The sequence below is a fragment of the Natator depressus genome, chromosome 8 (assembly GCF_965152275.1).
Source record: "Natator depressus isolate rNatDep1 chromosome 8, rNatDep2.hap1, whole genome shotgun sequence".
Taxonomy (NCBI): Eukaryota; Metazoa; Chordata; order Testudines; family Cheloniidae; genus Natator; species Natator depressus.
Genome location: NC_134241.1, coordinates 43995721 through 44013964, shown reverse-complemented (window position 1 = coordinate 44013964; position 18244 = coordinate 43995721). Strand labels below are relative to the sequence as shown.

The following is an 18244-nucleotide window of genomic DNA, read 5'->3' as shown; positions in this document are numbered from 1 at the left end:
ATCTCCTCTGTTCCATCACAGTCATATAGGCAGCGCCTATTCTCACTGGTGCTTTCCAGCCATTTCAGATACAAACCTGTCTGTCTGCCCACTCAAGTCCCCCACTCTTTTTTTGGCATTACACTTTCCCCATGGCTCACTCCCATGAAATAGGCGGGACTTAGTTTGCCCAAGATGCATTAGAGTTGCATTTTCCAGATCAAGTCTTTGTTTAAAATGGCCTGTGTGCCATTCTAACAGCAGCTGATTTTCACACAGCCTGCCAGTACAGTATCACTGCAAATTTCAGGGTCATTTCCTGCTAGTCCAGCTCATTCATAAAACCAGCCCTAACACTGATCATTGCAGCACCCTACTAAGAACCACCTCCCAGCCCCACGTGCTGCCGTTTCTACCTTTTGGTTCTCTCTGTGCTAGGGTCCGACCCATGCCAGCTACTACAGTTTAGACGTAGTTGTTACCAGCAGGACTCTGCTGCAGTTTCTTTGAGCAGTGAGAACTCTCTCTCTCCCTCTCATACCATATAAGTACAGCCTGCTGCAGTCTACCTGGGGTATCGGACGTCTCTAAACAAAGTGCTATACCGGCATTCTGAGGATTCATTGCTTGAAATCCCCCCTGCTGCTTATTGCTCTTGGTTTCAATATCCCTTCCATCTCTACAGATCTTTTTTCTCTTAATATCTGGTCCAACATTTTGCTATGGAAAGAAGTTGAACTTACCAGCTGGTAATTGGCAGGGCTGCTCTCCTTTTCCTGACTTGGAGATTGGATCCACACTGGCTTTTCACCATGCTTGTTCAAATAGTTAGCCGTGATTCAGTAAACTCGCTAATTTCCCTGTTAGTCTAGGTTGCAGGTGACTTGGACTCACTGGCATATTCTGCAAAGCATTCCCTCTCTGCTCTGCAGCGATCACTAATTATCAGAAGGGTTTCCTTTACTGCCTAATGGGCCAAACAAGTTTACATAGTGAGATTTTAAAAAGCAGTTTCCTAGTGCCAACATTTTCCTTCCCCTTCTCAATACTTACTCTAATTTATTTGCTCCCCTAGTGTATTAGCAAAGCCCTCTTTTGGCTAGCCTGACATTGCTCTGCCCTTCTGCAAGCCGTGAACAAGCCCCACCCAGCATCTCTTTGAACTTCACATCCTGGAGCAGCCCTTTGCAAAGCTGGGGGGGGGGGGGGGGGGGGACACGTCCTGTTCCTTGCACTCTCCTGCACGGGGACAAGCATCATTTGCACTCTGCCAGGTTCCCCTTCTGCAGTGTCCCTATGTTTGCTCTCCTGCCCAGCCGCACTCAGGGAGCCTGATCCTCCTCAGGGCCCTCCTGTAGCCAAACCTGAGAGAAAGAGCCTCTGAATCAGCTGCATTACCAGGGTCTCCCCAGTAATTTCCTCTGGGACCCCAAGCAGGTGGGGAGCATACAAGGCCCTCAGTGTAGTCTCCCTGGCTCCTGGGCCTTAGGAAAAGGTGAGAGCTCTCCCCAGCTCAGCGCATTTCAGGATCAAGCCCCACAGTGAATATTCGTATCTTCACACATCATTCCCTTCTGACCCTCAGCCAATACCAGCCAGCCCTGACGATTTACTGCACTCAAGCTTCCCCTTTAGTGGCTTCAGTCTTTGGCAAGGCCGCACTGGGATGATTTTCACTATCATTGTCTGAAGAGTCATGCCAATAAATGCACCTAATTGCGATGCTTTCCCCATTTCCACGACCCTTGGGAACGTGGGGTCCCGCACCCAGGCAGCCTGCTGGCTTCCTACCACTATGACGGCTGTTTCTGGCGAAGAGCAAAGGGGCAGTATCCTGCTGCTGGGGCTAGCGAGGTGCTAATTTGGCCCCACTCTTAGAGCAACCTCAAGCCTCTCCTAAGCTGCTCCCCACTGTCCACATCCTCCAGGGGCCACTCAGTAGCCAGGAATAGCTGGAGGAATACGCTGCTTTGGTCACACCCACTTTAGCACAGGGGAGGGGGGGCTGCAAGAGGGCACCTGAGTGAGCTGCTACATAGGTTCTCTGCACATTGGGTTTTCCTCCTGCACAGAGGGGAATGCCCAGGTAGCCAATTAAACCAGCTTTATGAGCCTTCGGCACCTCCACCGCACCCATGAGTCAGGCCCGTAGATTTTACTGGTTTTCCTGTGCTTCTGCAAACTCTCTGCACCTCTATTACAGTGTCTTAGCTAGCCTCCCCGCAGAGCTCACCACCTGTCCAGGCAGGCACAAATATGGGGGTCTAAAAAGCAGGCAGACAGGGTACCAAATTGCTTTGCAAAACCTTGCCCAGCTGAGATTGCACTTGTAGCACCTAACAGAAGAGGACTTAGAGCGGTAGTAGCACAAGGCTTGTTCTGCTCCCATCCATGTCAAAGGCAGCAGGAGCAGGCCCAGTTTTGTGATTTCCCTCATCTCTTAACATATTTGGACCCTTAGAGCAGTTTTAGCTGGTGCACATCAACACAGCTCCCCTGAGGACAATGGGGCTGCATGGAGGCACACCAGCCAAGCTGGCCCCTTGTTGCCAACACACCCTGGAAACCTGCAGTGCACCAGTTGTGTCCTTCTGAAATTAATAGGCAGCAGGTTTAAAAACAAACAAAAGGAAGTATTTTTTCACACAACACAGTCAACCTGTGGAACTCCTTGCCAGGGAATGTTGTAAAGGCCAAGACTATAAAAGGGTTCAAAAAAGAACTAGATAAGTTAATGGAGGATAGGTCCATCAATGGCTATTAGCCAGGATGGGCAGGGATGGTGTCCCTAGCCTCTGTTTGCCAGAAACTGGAAACAGGCGACAGGGAACGGATCACTTGATGATTACCTGCTCTGTTCATTCCCTCTGGGGCACCTAACATTGGCCACTGTTGGAAGACAGGATACTGGGCTAGATGGATCTTTGGTCTGATGCAGTATGGCCGTTCTTATGTTCTGGCCCCTGGGATTTTTAAAGCAATAGACCTTGGTCATCTCCAGTATGGAGCAATCTTTCCATACCATGTATGGCTGCTTTTTATATAGCACAGCTCATCCTCTCCAGCAGCCTAACCTAGCTCTCTCACACAGCCGGGAGTCAGGGTCACCCAATGGCATGAAATACTAACACCACTCACCTCCTTTTACCAAGCCAAGTATTTCAGCTGACTCAGTTGAAGTTTTAAGCTTCCAGCATTAGCATAAAGACACTTCATACCGAATATTGCCACCGCCTTAGTCTGAACCCCATTGAGTTGCAACCCTGCTTTTGGGGGGAGGGGATGGCTGGGGACAGATGGGTGGACACCAATGCTTGTCTCAGAATATCCTTCAGATTCACTCTCTCTGACACGCGCTGAGACCCACCCATACTCCAGTGAAGTGCTCCTTGGTTGGGACTCTGTCTGCTCTTATTTAGCACATCCATGAATGACTAGGGAAGAGCAAACAGAGCTGTGACAGACCCCCCCAAATGACAGCAACTGGGGGGGGGGGGGGAGATGTGGCCTACGCTCCAGAAGAAACAGAAATTACTCAAGAGGTCCCTTCTGAGGTTAAAAACATTGTCAGGAAATAACTCAAGGGGAGTCAGTTCTGAGAAATGAAAAACAAAGACAGCTGGAAGGGAGAAAAGTATCTAGTGGGAGATTATGGCAATAGGAACACAAAGATGTGACAGGACAGCAAGCCAGCGATGAGCGTGCGATGGGGCTGCAAAGGAAAACCCAATGGGATTGGGAGCTGCATGTGCAGAGCAGGGAGGTATGGGACCCTGGTGTGCATGAAACTAGCCTATTGTGTTTGACAGAAAGTGGTGAGTCATTAACAGGCAATCATAGGAGAGAACTGGAGCAAGGAGACAAGGAATGCAGCTGAGCAGGGCGCTGGAGACATCTCTGCAGCTGGGGCTGCCTGATGCCCAGAATAATGGGGCCTGAGCCTGCTGTAAAGGATTCTTTGTACCAGAAGAGCCCAATATGCACTGCTTATTTAGATGACAAAAAAAGGGGTAACTTGGTAGAAGTCTACCAACACCTAAAGGGTGCAAAAACCCTGCGGAGAGGGGAATTATCCAGGCCGGGGGAGAAGCAACAGTTTTTTAAAAAGGAGAATTGAAACAATCAGGAAGACAGGTCTGCCAGGGAGATCTGTCCTTAGACCATGGAACAGACTTCCTGGGACAGCAGTCCCATCACTGCTGGTATTTACACTGGCCTGGACAAAGCGCTGACACTACGTCACAGGGAAGAACTCCAGAGAGGCTCCAGAGGGAGAGTGGCAGTGGATGGGCTAAAAATAACCTACCAGGTAACTGTTAGGTCACATATTTGGTCCCTTCTGGCCTTGGAATCTATTAATCTCACCATCTTTGCCATCTCTGGACCTAATTCCCGTTGCCTTGCACCAGTGTAGCAAGTGTAAATGCTGCCTGAGTGCGAAGCATGGTACCCCCATTCTGGCTGGCACAAGAGACTTTAAGAGCAGTATGTACTGATAGGGGTGGCTACAGGTAACAGACAGACAGACTCTGGAGAGAGCACCTTTTAACAAGGAGACGGCTTCTCTGGGCCAGTGGGTGAGCTAGTCAATGGACAAACTGTTTATTTGCAGCTACACAGGAATGTTTAGACTCCACCGTCTACCTTTGCAATGGCTTCTGGGATAACCAGGGAACCAGGACTGGCACAAGAATCAGGGCCTGCATACTCTGCTCCCCCCTGCCCTTAGGAGATCACTGTTGGCTGCTGGGAATTCAATTTTTGATCCAAAAAATGGGGAAGGATCAGAAGATTGGAGAAAAGCAAATGCTCCACCATGTCCCCCCAAGGAAAGAAAAGGGATCTGGCCATTCTCCTTCTGTACCCAGAGAGTAAAATAATGAAGGATGGGGGAAACCACTACACATCTCTCAGCTATCAGAATCATGAGCAAGCAGGAACCGTGCATTGGTACATCAAGATTTTGCCACACAAAGCCGAGTGCTTTTTTCACTAGGCTCAGTGGCTGAAGGGGATGTAGCAGACATGCTATATTTGGACTTTATAAAGCATGCAATACTCTCTCACATCATCATACTCTTAGAACTGAAGTCAGCTTTGGTGTAAATACTAGCATGTGGATAGAAAGTGGTCAGAAGGGCCATCCAGAAAGGTTAATGACAGATTATGCTAACCCACACAATAGCAGTGCTGGACGGAGGGTGCAATGGGTAGGCTTAGCTACAGCCTATCTTTATTTATGCTGGGAAGGGGGGCACAGGCAGCACCGGAATGAAATTCAGATGAAACTAAAATGTGGGAGGGGCAGGAGGGAGACATACTCCAGGCAGAAAATACACGGTTCAGAGGATTGACGACCTAGTGGTTAGGGGACTAGCCCAGGACTGAGAGAACCCTAGTTCAGTCCCCTGCTCTGCAACAGACTTCCTGCATGACCTTGGGCAAGTCACTTAATCTTTGTCAGTTCCCTAGCTGTAGAATGGGGCTAACAGTAGTGCCTGACCTCCCAGGGAGTTATGAGGACAACTATGCTAAAAGGGTTTGTAAAAAAATCCTTTACATAGAGCTAGGAAAGAACTAAACTCATACATCTGGGGGAAATAGTCCAAACCCCAGATCCAGGGTGTGCTGGGAGGCCAGGATGCTGAAAGAAGCAAATCAGACACAAGGCTGCAGTGTGACAAAACTGGAAAAAGAAAATGCAGACACAGCTCAGGGCTGCATATGTAAAAACATCATCACAGCACTGTCCATGAGGCCATGCTGATTCAACTTCATTCTGTTCCTGGGCACATTACCAGATACCGACAAAGTGGAGAGAGTCAGTTCAGAGAGGGGTGACAGAGTTAGCAGGGTACTGGATTGATAAGGAAAGATTAAAAGAGCTAAATCTGTCTGAGATGGCTAAGGGGGAACACAACAGTAACATCTGCAGGGTGTAAACAGCAGAGAGAGAGGGGAGACAGCGTGATACACAGATATATCTAGGATTGATGGGATGAAATTAAGAAAGGGAAAATCTAGATTAAATACTAAGATAAACCTTCTTGGCAATGAAATGTATTAGGCTGCGAAAGCAGCCACCAGAGTAGCAATGGAATAGCTCTCTATCAGCACATTCAAGCAGTAGTAAACACGCATTGGAAAAGTCCTGAATTGGCCGGTGGCAGATGGCCCGGACACACTTAACCAGGGCTTTTCCATCCCTGCCTAGACTCAAAGGTGGAAAGCACAAAGTAGGGAAGAGGGTTAAGACACATGAATGGTTTTATCTCCTCCTGACAGAAGCACGAGAGCTGCTCTATCCCTTCTACATGAATGAGGCAGTGTGCAGGGAACAACGACACTGAAGGGAACTGCAGCTCCTCAGCCCTGGCTGTTATTGCTCACTGTTGAGAAGATGGTCCATATCAACGTGTAAGAGAGGGAAAGTGGGTGATTAAGTGATGTACTGGATCTCATCCCACCCCTGCTCACAGAGAACATAAGAAGTGGTAGATTTCCCCTCTGCCACTCATAAGAGATGACCACTGAAAAGCTGGTGTGGGAAATACCTGCTGGTTTGGCTCTCCTGGTTTAGAGCAGTAGGAATACCTTTATGAAAGAGAAACGGAGACCCTGGAATAAACACTGCATTCATACCCACTTGCAAAACAGCACAGAGCCGCATGAGCCCAAAGGGGTCCTGCAGCTTGACCTCAAGTTTTCAAAGCAGTGGACTGGAGGGACCGCACAAGCTGAGAACATGGAGCAGAGGCATCATGTCCCATGCCACCCTGATAGGAACATGCCCTGCCAGGTCAGACTGGGCTTTATCACCCTAACCCCCCCCCCTCAGCCCTTTTGTCTTGAGGGCTGGGAACTCTTTCCTTTTGCTGCACAGAGGAGCTTGCGGACCATTACAACCCACGGAGCAAAGCTTAGCCCAGGAGGAATGAGTCACGTTTCAAGGCTGGCAGAGAGACTGTCTCAACCACAGAAACGGAAAAGATTCCAGTCAAGGGTTCCACATGAGCTGGATCTGACTGTAGCCTAAAATGGGTCATTTCTTTGTTAGGCCAAGAGACAACATCAGTGATATAGCAACTACCAAAAAAGGCCCTGGTTGGCCAGGTAATCGGTGACAAAACAACCATTTCCCCCCTCTCTGGCTGCCACTGTCCTTGTCAAAGGGCCCAGCTCTGTCTGCAAGGGAGAACATGCTTCTCCCCAGACACTTTGCTTTCTCTTTACTCTGCCATGCGGTTGCAGAGGTAGCTGTTGTCCTATGAGCAGCACTTAACTGACTGGGAAAGATTAGGGGGAAAAAACAAACCAAAAAAAACACCCATGCATTTGTGAGATAGCACAAAACATTTAAAATCGCTTTCTTAGGGAGGGAATCTTTATTTGGCCCATGGGGAGAGGAACGAAGGGAGGAGTAGGAGAAAGATGGAGGAGGATCAACTAAAATGGAATGACTCAAATGTGCAAATACATTTCATAACCTCCCCTGAAGGGCCAGAAACAAGTACATAGACGAGACACACGTGGGTTGCATAGATCGCCATTTCCAAGGCAGCTCTAAATGCACCACTCCTATCGTATCATTAGTAACAAGTCAACCCTCCCAGAGTCAGTCAGCCAGGCTTGCTCTGTTAGTGACCAGTTTCCATCCAGGGCAGGTGGCAGGGTGAAGGCCAGAGCTCAGAAGGCATGCTGGGGTAGGACTCTCACACTCTGCTGTTCCCCACCTCCAAAGGCGCCTAGGGTCTCCAGCCTGCGCAAATGCTCCATGCTTCTGCCAAGAGCCTCTTCCAGTCGTCCACGGAGTGCCTGGGCCCTCTCCAGCTCAGCCTGCAGAGTCTGGCCTCTCTCAGGGCTAATTAGACATGTCATACAGAAAGGGAAGAGGGTTAGACAGGCTTCACAAAATGTCCACATCAGTAAGGATGCAGAGCAGTGGTGGTTAGACGTGAGCTAACACTTACTCAGAGCACTGCTCATCAGTGCTCCAAAGGTAGATCCAGCATCGGCCTCTTCTGCTTCTCTTCTAACTTTTACCAGAACCAGCTGCAGGTGCCGGGCCCCAGCACCTCCCTCCCACATGGGTCAGGCACAGACTCCTACACCCACGGAGCAGTTCCCCCAGACTCACTCCCAATCCTCTGGGAAGCAGGGCAGGGACGGTGGCTTCCTGGCCATCGCTATTTATCACCACTGACCCAGGTACCAATAGAAACTCTATGTGCACGTGGCTCCTTCAGCCCCGCAAACTGCTCAGCTCCCCACCACCACCTTGGAAGGCACAGGGTTTGCACGGTGGAGGGTAGCAACGTCAGTTACGCTGTTATGGAGGGGAATGACCTGGACAAACCACTAGAAGCCCCAAGCAATTTTCAGATCAATGATTTAACAAAAGGGACATGTAGCCTCTCAGATGTCAGGAGACAAGGCCAAAGGAGCAGGAAGAAATCAAGAGGAGAGAAGAGAGAATCTGAAAGGAGCATTAGAGCTCTGGGGTGTGATTAACTCCTGCTGTCTCGCCTGCCTCGTGTGATCTCCTCTGCCATGGGAAGGATGCTGCCTTTAAATCAGCCACTCCCCAGCAGCAGCCCACCGAATAGTTCCCTGCTCACACCGGGTCAGCCCTTCTGCAGCCTACACAGGCTCACGGACATGCTAGTGCTTCAACTTTTCCCATTGAACAAGTCCTCCGGAGGGAGTGCAGCTCCAACACCTCGCAGGACCACATGGGCAGCGACAGCACAAGAGCAGCCCGAGGGCCCCCTACCTGTTTGGGTGAGTGTGGAACTTCACCAGACTGCTGTACAGCTGCCTTTCTGCTTGCAGAGCTTCATTCAAACGACTCCTCTCTGCCACCAGCCCTTCCAGCATCAGCAACAGCTGGGGAGAACGGAGGCAAAAAGCAACAGGCAGAGGTAGGAGCTCAGCAAGGCCTTCACCCCCACCTAGACACATGTGAGAGGCAGAGTCCAGCCAAGAGACTGGAGTTGGTCATGTCAGGGACATGGAAATGAGATGCTGACCTCTGCCCTTGAGGGGGATCCAAACCACCTCTCTGTGCCACAAAGAGGGTCTGAGCCCCTCTTACACCTGCACGTACACTGGCACACTCCCTCCCAGGCAAAAGCATTACAGTGCAGAACTGGCAATAGAGAATTAACTAACTGCAGGAACTGGAAACAGGCCTCAGCCTGCGGCCCATGAGATATCCCCTCTGCGGGAGATTCCATCAGAGCACATGCTACCTGTTGCCTTCTGTTCCCTGTAGCCTCCTGTCCTCGTGACTCTGCTGTGACTACTTTCTCCCGAAGCACCAGGACTTCTTGGGTCAGTCGCTCCACAGCTGGGATTTCTTCAGGGTCAACCAGCTGCATCTGCAGGTCCTGAAAGCCAAGGAGAGCAGAGCTGGCTGGAGATCAACAGGAGACACCTCTTGAACTTCATACAAATCAGTGGGAGCTGGAGTTACAAAGGTCCCTAGAGACACTGGAGATTAGGGTCTCTAACAAGGGGAACTCCTATCCCTTCCAAGGGTGAGCCAGATAATTCAGAAAAAAACCACATTCAGGCGGTGTGCGGCACCAACGTCCCAGAGCAAACCTTACTGTTGCTTTGTGCTAACAGGAGCCTGGCTCAAGACTCCAGACAGGATGCAAGGCACCCTGCATGCTCCAGAACTCCTAAACAAGGTCCAGGATGCACAGCAAGGGTACTCCAGGAGAAATGAGATCACCAAATGAGCATCTGGGCAGAATGCTGGGAGACTCCTCAATAATGAGATGTCATAACGAGCCCTGGGTTCCCAACTCTTCGTGTTTTACAGGAACCATGGAGCGAGGCCCAGGATGCCAAGCCCAAGATGTTACAAGATCCATGCACGAGACCTCGACTACAGCTCAGGAGTCTCCTCATGCATCCACCTCATTGCTGATCTCTATGGAAACCTTGCTTCCTGGTTCTGACATTTTACAGTACACTGGAAACCAGCTAGAGGGCTCGAGGTGGGGGGAACTGGAGGTTCTTCACTAGCATCCCTGGGCAGAGATGATCAGAGAGTATGTCAGGAGAACTGTAGCGATCCCACCTTTATAAGGTCCTCTTTGCTCTGGATCTTCCTGGTCAGGGACTCAATATCTGAGGCCTGCACCTGCAGCTCCTCCTCCTGTGCTGTCACCACAGACTGAAGAGAAGAGAGCTCCAACTACAGAGCAGAGACCACAGGGTCAGTGAAAGCTCCGCAACCCAGACACATGCCATAAACCCTCCATGTCACTGCTCCAATCATCCCACCCCCATGCCCCTAAGCTGTGGTGCTGGCCAGAGTCGTGAGTGACCTTTACTCAGTGCAACACTACTACACGCTGTACAATGTCTCTGAGTCTAAAGACAACATTTCTGAGAAAGGCAGAGGAGGGCCAAACTGGCCCAGGAAGGAAACTTACTTTCAGTCTCATCAAGTCAGCACTGCAACCCCATAACCAGACCCTTTGTTCACCCCTCTATCAAGAGACGTGCCTGTGGAGTTGATGGTCCCATTGCCATGGAGATTAAGGACCAGCGTCAATCTGTCAGTTTCATGACTATGACACCACGTGGGGACAATCCCTAGTCCAGTGGTTCTCAACCTATTTATCATTGTGGACTGTGCTGGGCTGCAGGTTGAGAACCACAACGTGCTCTCCCACAAACCTCCCTCCACAGATCCCTAGGTCTAGTGCCTCCCGCCCAGAGATCCCTTCACAGAGTGGGGCCAAGAGTGGAGCCCTGGGCAGGATGGCAGTGATGCCAGACCCCGCTGTGCAGGACCGGGCATCAGCCCCAACCCTGGACTCGGCCACGCGGGGCTGGGTTGTAGGGCAGCTGGTGGCAGCCCGGACCCCAGCCCTCCCCAAGCCAGCCAGCAGCCCCAGGCCCTGGACCCCACCAGGCTGGTGGGCAGCTCCGGACCAGCTGGACCACTGCGCTGGGTGGCCAGGCAGCCAGGAACCTGGACCCCATGTGGACCGGCAGCCCGCTGGTTGAGAACCGCTGCCTTAGTCAGTAGTGAGGCATAAAGGTCGCTACACCGGAAACCAGAGCGTCCCCAGGATAAAGCATGGGCCAGCTACTCACAAATGTAATGATCTAGATGGTTTCAGTTTAGGAAATAAGCTACCTCTGGGGTGGAACACAGCAGCAGTTTAACAGTACACTGCTCGTGACAGGACGTGAAAAAGAAACCTATATCCAACAAAAATACAAGAGGACATAGGGAGGCTGAATGTAATAGCCAGAGATGGAATCTGACTAGGACAGCAGGGCTAGCACCTTCCATTCCCACGCAGGGTGCTACAGGGTCCTCACCAGAAACCAAATAATAATTAAGACTCCGTGCTTCCAGGCTCCTTTGTGCTGGGCACTGTACAAACACTGAGCGAGAGACAGCCCGTTCCCCACAGGGTGGGAGTATGAACACAGCATGGCTGTTCGAAAGCAGACCAGGCTGGATTTGGTCTTGAGTGAAATAAGCCTCAGACTCCAGACGCTCAGGGTCTCTCCACATACTCACCCGGCTTTCCCTTTCCTTTCTTGCCATTAGCTCCAGTTCCTCTCTGGCATTAACAAGCTCCTTCTCCAGCTCGGCAGCTGTCTCCAACAGGCCTGGAGAGGAAACCACAGCCCAAAAAGTTACACTAACATAGGGCTTGAATCATTTACCAGACACACCCTGGTTTTCTAACTGCAAGCGTTAGAAACGGAATCGCTTTCCAAATTAGAGCTCAAATCCTTAACAGAACTGGATGGAGATGGATTTTTCAGCCTTTTCTAATGCTCCTGCTCCCATAGTGATCCTCAACTACCAGCCGCCCCAGACAGAGTCCATTCCCATTCCCGATGCCCTCCCCTCCGGAGTCCAGTGGCCCCAGCCCTGGGAAAATTCCAAGTATCCCCTACCACCCTCCCAGATTAACTGCACTCCTCCCAGTCAAGGAGGGCAGGACATTCTGATTAGCCCAGTGATCAGAAAACACCAGCTCCCACTCCCACACCAACTTCCTCCACTCAGCACTGGAGTCCAGAACCCGTCAGTGATTCCTGAGCACCAGTCTCCCATCCCAAATCCAAGCCACAGTCATCGAGTGCCTCAAGTTTTATTCCCAGTATCACACCCCTGGGGAAGGACGACTCCAGTCAGTACTCCTGGTTAGAGTTCTTTGGTGTCTTTACAGACTGTTTGTCACATGAGACAGTTCTCCCCATAGCAAAAGCCTTGTGTCATCTTCGTATGGACTGGAGAGAAGCTGCCGCTGTACTGACCTTTCTCCATCCTGAATTTGCTGTCCTCTCCCTTGGAAATTCCGGTAGTGGTAGCATTCCCACAACCTCCTGGCAGTAATTCCTGAAAACACAAAGCGATTCCTGGTTTTACCCCCTCAGAGATCACGCTGTGCACCCTGCACAGTTCAGGACCCCCCCCCCCCCCCTCCAGACCTCACCATCCAGTGCTAAGACCAAACACGACACATGCTCACTGGTGTCACAAAGACCATTGGCCAAATGGGGTTTTCAGTTATGAGGGAGCTGACCAGAGGACTGCAAGTTTTTGGGGATCCCAGAACCCAGAGGAATGGAGGGAGACAAGCACAAACGGAAAGCTTAAATCTGGTGTGACAAACAAGCCTGGGAAGTCAGGAAAGGGACTCCAAAGAGAGGCGTCCAGAGCAGGAAAAGGAAGAGAGGTTCTTCGCCACTGTGTTTGGGTTAAACCAAGGGGGACTACGTAGCAGGGACACCAGAGAAGCAGCTGCAGCAACAGTGCAAGAGATGATCTGAGAAAGCACTACGGCTTTAATAGCTAGAATGAAGAGGAAAGGATGAACCAAAGCTGCTGTCATGAAAAAGCAGCAGGATTTAGCAATGGTCTGGTTGCAGGAGGCACACAGAGGAATCAAATATGCCCACAGGCTGCATGCATGGGCAACAGTGCCGGACCGGGGGATTTTCCATGATGGGTAGCATTCTTCCAAACACCTGCTAAATCGGACACTCTGGAGGTGCTGACAGTGAGCATGACAGTAAAGGTTACAAAGCCACTCCCAAGTCAGCCCTGTTTACGCTCCCCCAGAGCCCTCTGAGGAACTTCTCTGGGCTGAGCCATACTAGCTAGCTACGTAGCAGAGATATTTCTCTGTGCAACGCAGCATCGAGAATTCAGAGGTTAACAGTGGAGCTCAGCCCAGAGGCACAATTCTGGAAAGGTTAAGGAAAGTCTTTCCAGCTCATTGTGAGATACTGGGGAGTGGAGACAAACCACCAATTGCCTACTAGCCCCTTCTGGCCTAAACTCCATGATTCTAAACTCTATGACATGTTTTACAACTTTAAACAAAAAGTAGATGTTTGTTCACCAAGAAACAACTGAAATGGTTCCAACAAAAGCAGCCTGGCTCATGCTCAGTGACAAAGAGTATGACGTTGCTCTCCATAATGTTGTATGGAAATATGCTTATGAGTATAAATATGATGTAACTGGAATATGCTTTATGCAAAAAGTCTCTTGTAAAGTGTCATTGCAAAGGTTATAATTTACTGTGTGTTACTGAGTGTGTTCATCCTATTTGTTTGCATGTATTATTTCTATGTCTGGAGTTAAGAGAATAAGATATAAACTTGTATTACTGATGTAAACACATTAAGTGGAAGCCTTTAAGGGTGCTTCAGAATCAAAGCCTTCCTGTGTTCATGTAAGCCAGCCCAGGAAGAATGGTGGAATCCATCTTAAACCTGGTGCTTTTCCATTTAGAAGGAGGGGTGGGGATCCAGAGACACAAAAGATTCTCGCCTTGTGCCAAAGCTATAAAAGGGGGTGGAAGAGAACAAAGGAGACGGCCAGTCATGAGAAATCCCCTAGTTACTACCTGAGCTGGAACGAACAAGGACTGTACCAAGGGAAAGGACTGGGCCCAGACTAGGAAGGAGTCTAGTCTGTGAAAGTAGCTTATTGGAACATCTTTGAGGGTGAGATTTTACCTGTAAAGAGTTTCTTAATGCATTAGGCTTAGGCTTGCATGTTTTTGCTTTATTTTGCTTGGTGACTTACTTTGTTCTGTCTGTTACTACTTGAAACCACTTTAATCCTACTTTTTATACTTAATAAAAATCACTTTTGTTTATTAATTAACCCAGAGTAAGTGATTAATATCTGGGGGAGCAAACAGCTGTGCATCTTTCAGTGTTATAGAGGGCGGACAATTTATGAGTTTACCTTGTATAAGCTTTATACAGAGTAAAACAGATTCATTTGGGGTTTGGATCCCATTGGGAGCTGGGTGTCTGATGCTGGAGGCAGGTGACCTGCTGAGCAGTTTTTGGTTAAAGCCTGCAGCTTTGGGGGCATGGACCAGACCTGGGTCTGTGCTGCAGCAGGCTAGCGTGTCTGGCTCAACAAGGCAGGATTCTGGAGTCCCAAGCTGGCAGGGAAAACGGGCTCAGAGGTAACTTCAGCTTGTCAGGGGACAGTCCCAAGGGGGTCTCTGTGAGAGAACCCATCACAAAGGGGTTCCTAGCAAAGCGGATTTAAAAACACTTGACAATTGAGGATGAAATAATTAAATGTGGGTACATGCGACAGGCTCTGCTAAGAATTAGCAGGCTTAAAATTAGTTCTTCCTGCTCCCAGCCAAGGCTGGACCATGATTTTCTGGGAGGTAGATTCCCCCCCCCCCCCCAGCATCCTTTTTGGGGCTCCAATACTGCCCACACCAGCAGTGTCTGCTCTCAGCAGATCTGTGGAGAAGGGGCTGCTGAGTAACTGAGAAAAAGCTGTGGGATTCAGATCAGGATGTTCTGATCTCAGCTGGCCTCCCCTTAGCAGGGAGGGTCTTTTTTGTTTGTGCCTAGCACAACGGGGTCCAGGTCTATGAGTGGACTCCTAGGCACTATAGCAATACAAATAGTAAATATCAACAGCTGCCAAGGGCCTCCATGTGACACGCCCAGTGCTCAATCACTCCTCCCCCCCCAAGTGCATCTCATCACCCCCTTCTGTTATCTCTCTGCATTTGCTTTCTTCCCACAGGCCTCTCTCTCCCCTCTGCTGCTACAGCAATCACTTCTCTTCCCCATCCTGAGGCAGCACGCAAAGGACAGAACAATCCAGTGCACAATTCCTACTTGAAAGGGCTGCTTGTCTTTCTGGAGGAGGAGCCTGCTATCAGCTGCTAGGTTCTTCCCCAGCTCCTTCTCCACCAGCCGCTGGCGCAGGAATTGTACTTCACCACTCTTTTCTGTCAGAGCCTTCACCATCTTCTCGGCAGCCACCTGACGCAGCGGGAAAGCAAGGTGAGAGAAGAGAAGCAGAGGTGACAAAGAGTTAGGTCTCAGGTGGCTACTGGCACAAATCGTGGCCCTGACTCCTTGCTCTGGCAACATAAGGACAGATTTACCGATCACTTGCTGCTGGACGGAGATCAGGAGTCCCAAGCCAACCCTAACTGGAGACTTTGCTATGGGCTTTGTGGCAGCACACACAACAATCAATGCTACAGCACTGCCATCACAGCCCCCTGCTTTCACTGACCCAGCCTTTGCTGCATAACTTTTCAGCAGTGCTACCAAACCTTTGACTGGGATGGTGAAAACTCACCCATGGCATGGGGGCTGTGGAGTGCAGCAATATGGGAGGAGGCCTGGAAGGACAGAGGGGATGAGGATAGAAGCTGGAGGAGAAAAGGGAGGCAAATGCTGTGAGGAGATAGCTGGGAGCTTGGCTTTTTAATCCTGTTGTTAAAAAGGGAAATTCAATGCAAAACTCCACTGACATTTAAAACTGACCACAATGCACAGAACGCAGGCAATGCGGAGGGTAGTGCACACAATAGTCCTGAGTACTAGTTTGACTGTTAAATACAGCTAATATACAATGGCCAGAGCTCCCCCCATGCTGCCCCTCCACCCTTCTGATTCTATGCAGGGCAGATGGCTCCACCCAGCTCTGGGGAAGGGCTCCAGGGTTCATCCTTCCCATGACTACTGGCCAGGCAGTGATGGTACGTGTGCACACAATGCCCTGTGAATGTGTACAAGCCGAAATGTGCACACCTTCCTCTCCCCAACCCCACAATATGCACATGCAAACCCTGATCTGGGTGCACAAGAAGTGCCCCCAGTTTTCACAACGTAGGTCTGTGGGGCACATGGACAAGCAAATGCTGCTCTATGGTAATAATTCTGAGAATTTCCCACAGACAACACGTTGATATTTTTAACCTTACTCTGCATTAACATGGGCAAGTGGGGTGTTTTCACTGTTATGTGGTTCTGAAACATAAGACACTTCCTGCAGCTCCCCGAATGGCATCATAGACTGCAGACCAGTTTCCACACAACAGACCCATCACAGCCACGTTGGTCGGCGGCTGCTCTGAGCACAACTCACTCGGCTTCGCTGCTCCCGGGCGCTCACGGCTTGAAGCAGCTCCCGAAGTTCAGTCTCATGCTCTCCAGCCTGTCTGTTCCTGTCACTCAGGAGATCCTGCAGCATCCTCTCCTTACGCTGGAGACGCAAGCACAGCTCCTCCACAATCTCGCCCTGCCCTGGGCCCAGCTTGCAGAGCAAGGTTGCTGTGAGCTCCTAGGGGAAAAGGAGGGAGAAAGGGGTTGAAATGTTCCATCTCCATGCTCAGAGAAGCCTGGCACTTTGGGATGAATGGCTGTGCGGCCTGGGAGCACCCCTCTGATCACGTGTAGTCACCTTCAGAGAATCTACGCACAGCAAGCATTTATGCCAACGCAACATTGCGAGGGCCTGCCAGGATTCCAGGGAGCAGCTTTCCTGGCTCGCCCCCGCTCTTCCTGCAGCACATATGGAAGGGGCTGGGCCATGCATGTCACTCAGAGGCCGATGTGCCTCTGTGCTTCCATTCTGTAGGGAGAGCCTTTGCTTCCACAAGCTGGCAATTGCTGGTGCTCTCAAATTGAGGACTATGCTAGTTTAGATATTTTTACATCGCCTCTGATGTGCTCCCTCCTCTGCACTGCGGCCGAGAGCACAGAGATTTAAAAAGGTGACACACTGGGGAATCTCCAAGAGGAGCAGAGCAGGGCTAAGCGTCCCACCCACACACACACCCCCCACCAAATCAGGGTAATGAGTCTGACACCCCCTCCAAGGGGAGCAGGATGACACAGTGGCATTGAGTGAGTGGCCCAGAGGCCTGGCAGTAGTGCTCAGGGATCCCACCCGAAGACGGAATGGATGGAGGCACTGCAGCAGGGAGCATGGGCCTTACTTCCACTTCCTTGTTCCTGTCATGCAGAGAGGTCTGCAGCTGCTGTATTATCCCCTCCTGCTCCTTCTGCCAGCAGCTGGATTTCACCTCGACTTCCTCTTTCAGCCACTGGAGGTTCTGGCAGGTTGCCGACATCTGCTCTAGTTCCAGCGCCTTGGCTTTCAGCAGGCTCTCCATGCTCTAGGGACCAGAAAGAAAACCAGGAACACACTGAGGCCCAAGTAGTTTCTTGTGTACTTAAGTAAACAGGATTGAAACTATTCAGTCTCTTCTACCCTTTTGTGCAGCCCCAAACAGCCATTACATTCACTCCCTAAGGAAAGTTTCCACCTCAGCATCCAGCTGAGAAATGCCACATGGAACAATTAGTTTAACCACTTCCTTCCCCAGATGCAGGAGGCCATCAGAAAACTGCCTCGTGTGGAGGGATGAGGATGTATGCCAGCTAGTATGCTAAGCAAACACTCACCAGAGAAAAGCCAGGAGAATGAATAAAGGATTAGCAAACATGCCTTATAGTGACAGACCCAAGGAGATCTATTTAGTTTAACAGAGAAAGTTAAGGCGTGACTTGACCACAGTCTATAAGTATCTACGTGGGAACAAATATTTAATAATGGGCTCTTCGACCTAGCCAAGAAAGGTCTAACACCATCCAATGGCTGGAAACTGAAGCTAGACACATTTAACCTCGAAATAAGGCATAAATCTTTAACAGTGAAGCTAATTAACCATTGGAATGATTTCCCAAGGGTCATGGTAGATTCTCCATCACCGACCATTTTAAATCAAGATCTTTTCTAAAATTGTGGGGCAGGTCTCTGGCCTGTTTTATGCAGATCAGACTAGATGATCACAGTGGTCTCTTCTGGCCGTGGAATCGATGAGGCAGCGAAAGCACTAACATAAGGGGCTGGCCACACCAATGGAATGAATGCTGTGGCAAGCTGAGTCAGGAGCTCTGGTGATCACCGACACCATACGTGCAC

General features: G+C 50.2%; 1 protein-coding gene across 16 annotated transcripts in view; it reads right to left on the bottom strand.

Moving 5' to 3' along the window:
- PDE4DIP (phosphodiesterase 4D interacting protein) overlaps positions 1-18244 on the bottom strand; it is a 153528-nt gene that overhangs the window by 47635 nt on the left and 87649 nt on the right. For 15 of the 16 annotated variants that reach the window (XM_074960872.1, XM_074960881.1, XM_074960880.1 and 12 more), the window contains 9 exons: positions 17256-17435; positions 16403-16597; positions 15139-15285; positions 12283-12364; positions 11534-11625; positions 10070-10186; positions 9231-9368; positions 8753-8865; positions 7713-7840 (listed from right to left, as the gene is read on the bottom strand). In XM_074960872.1, coding sequence (XP_074816973.1) covers positions 7713-7840; positions 8753-8865; positions 9231-9368; positions 10070-10186; positions 11534-11625; positions 12283-12364; positions 15139-15285; positions 16403-16597; positions 17256-17435 — 1192 coding nt within the window. Of the gene's footprint in view, positions 1-7341; positions 7841-8752; positions 8866-9230; positions 9369-10069; positions 10187-11533; positions 11626-12282; positions 12365-15138; positions 15286-16402; positions 16598-17255; positions 17436-18244 lie in introns of those variants that run through there. The other variant, XM_074960878.1, reaches the window with a different exon arrangement.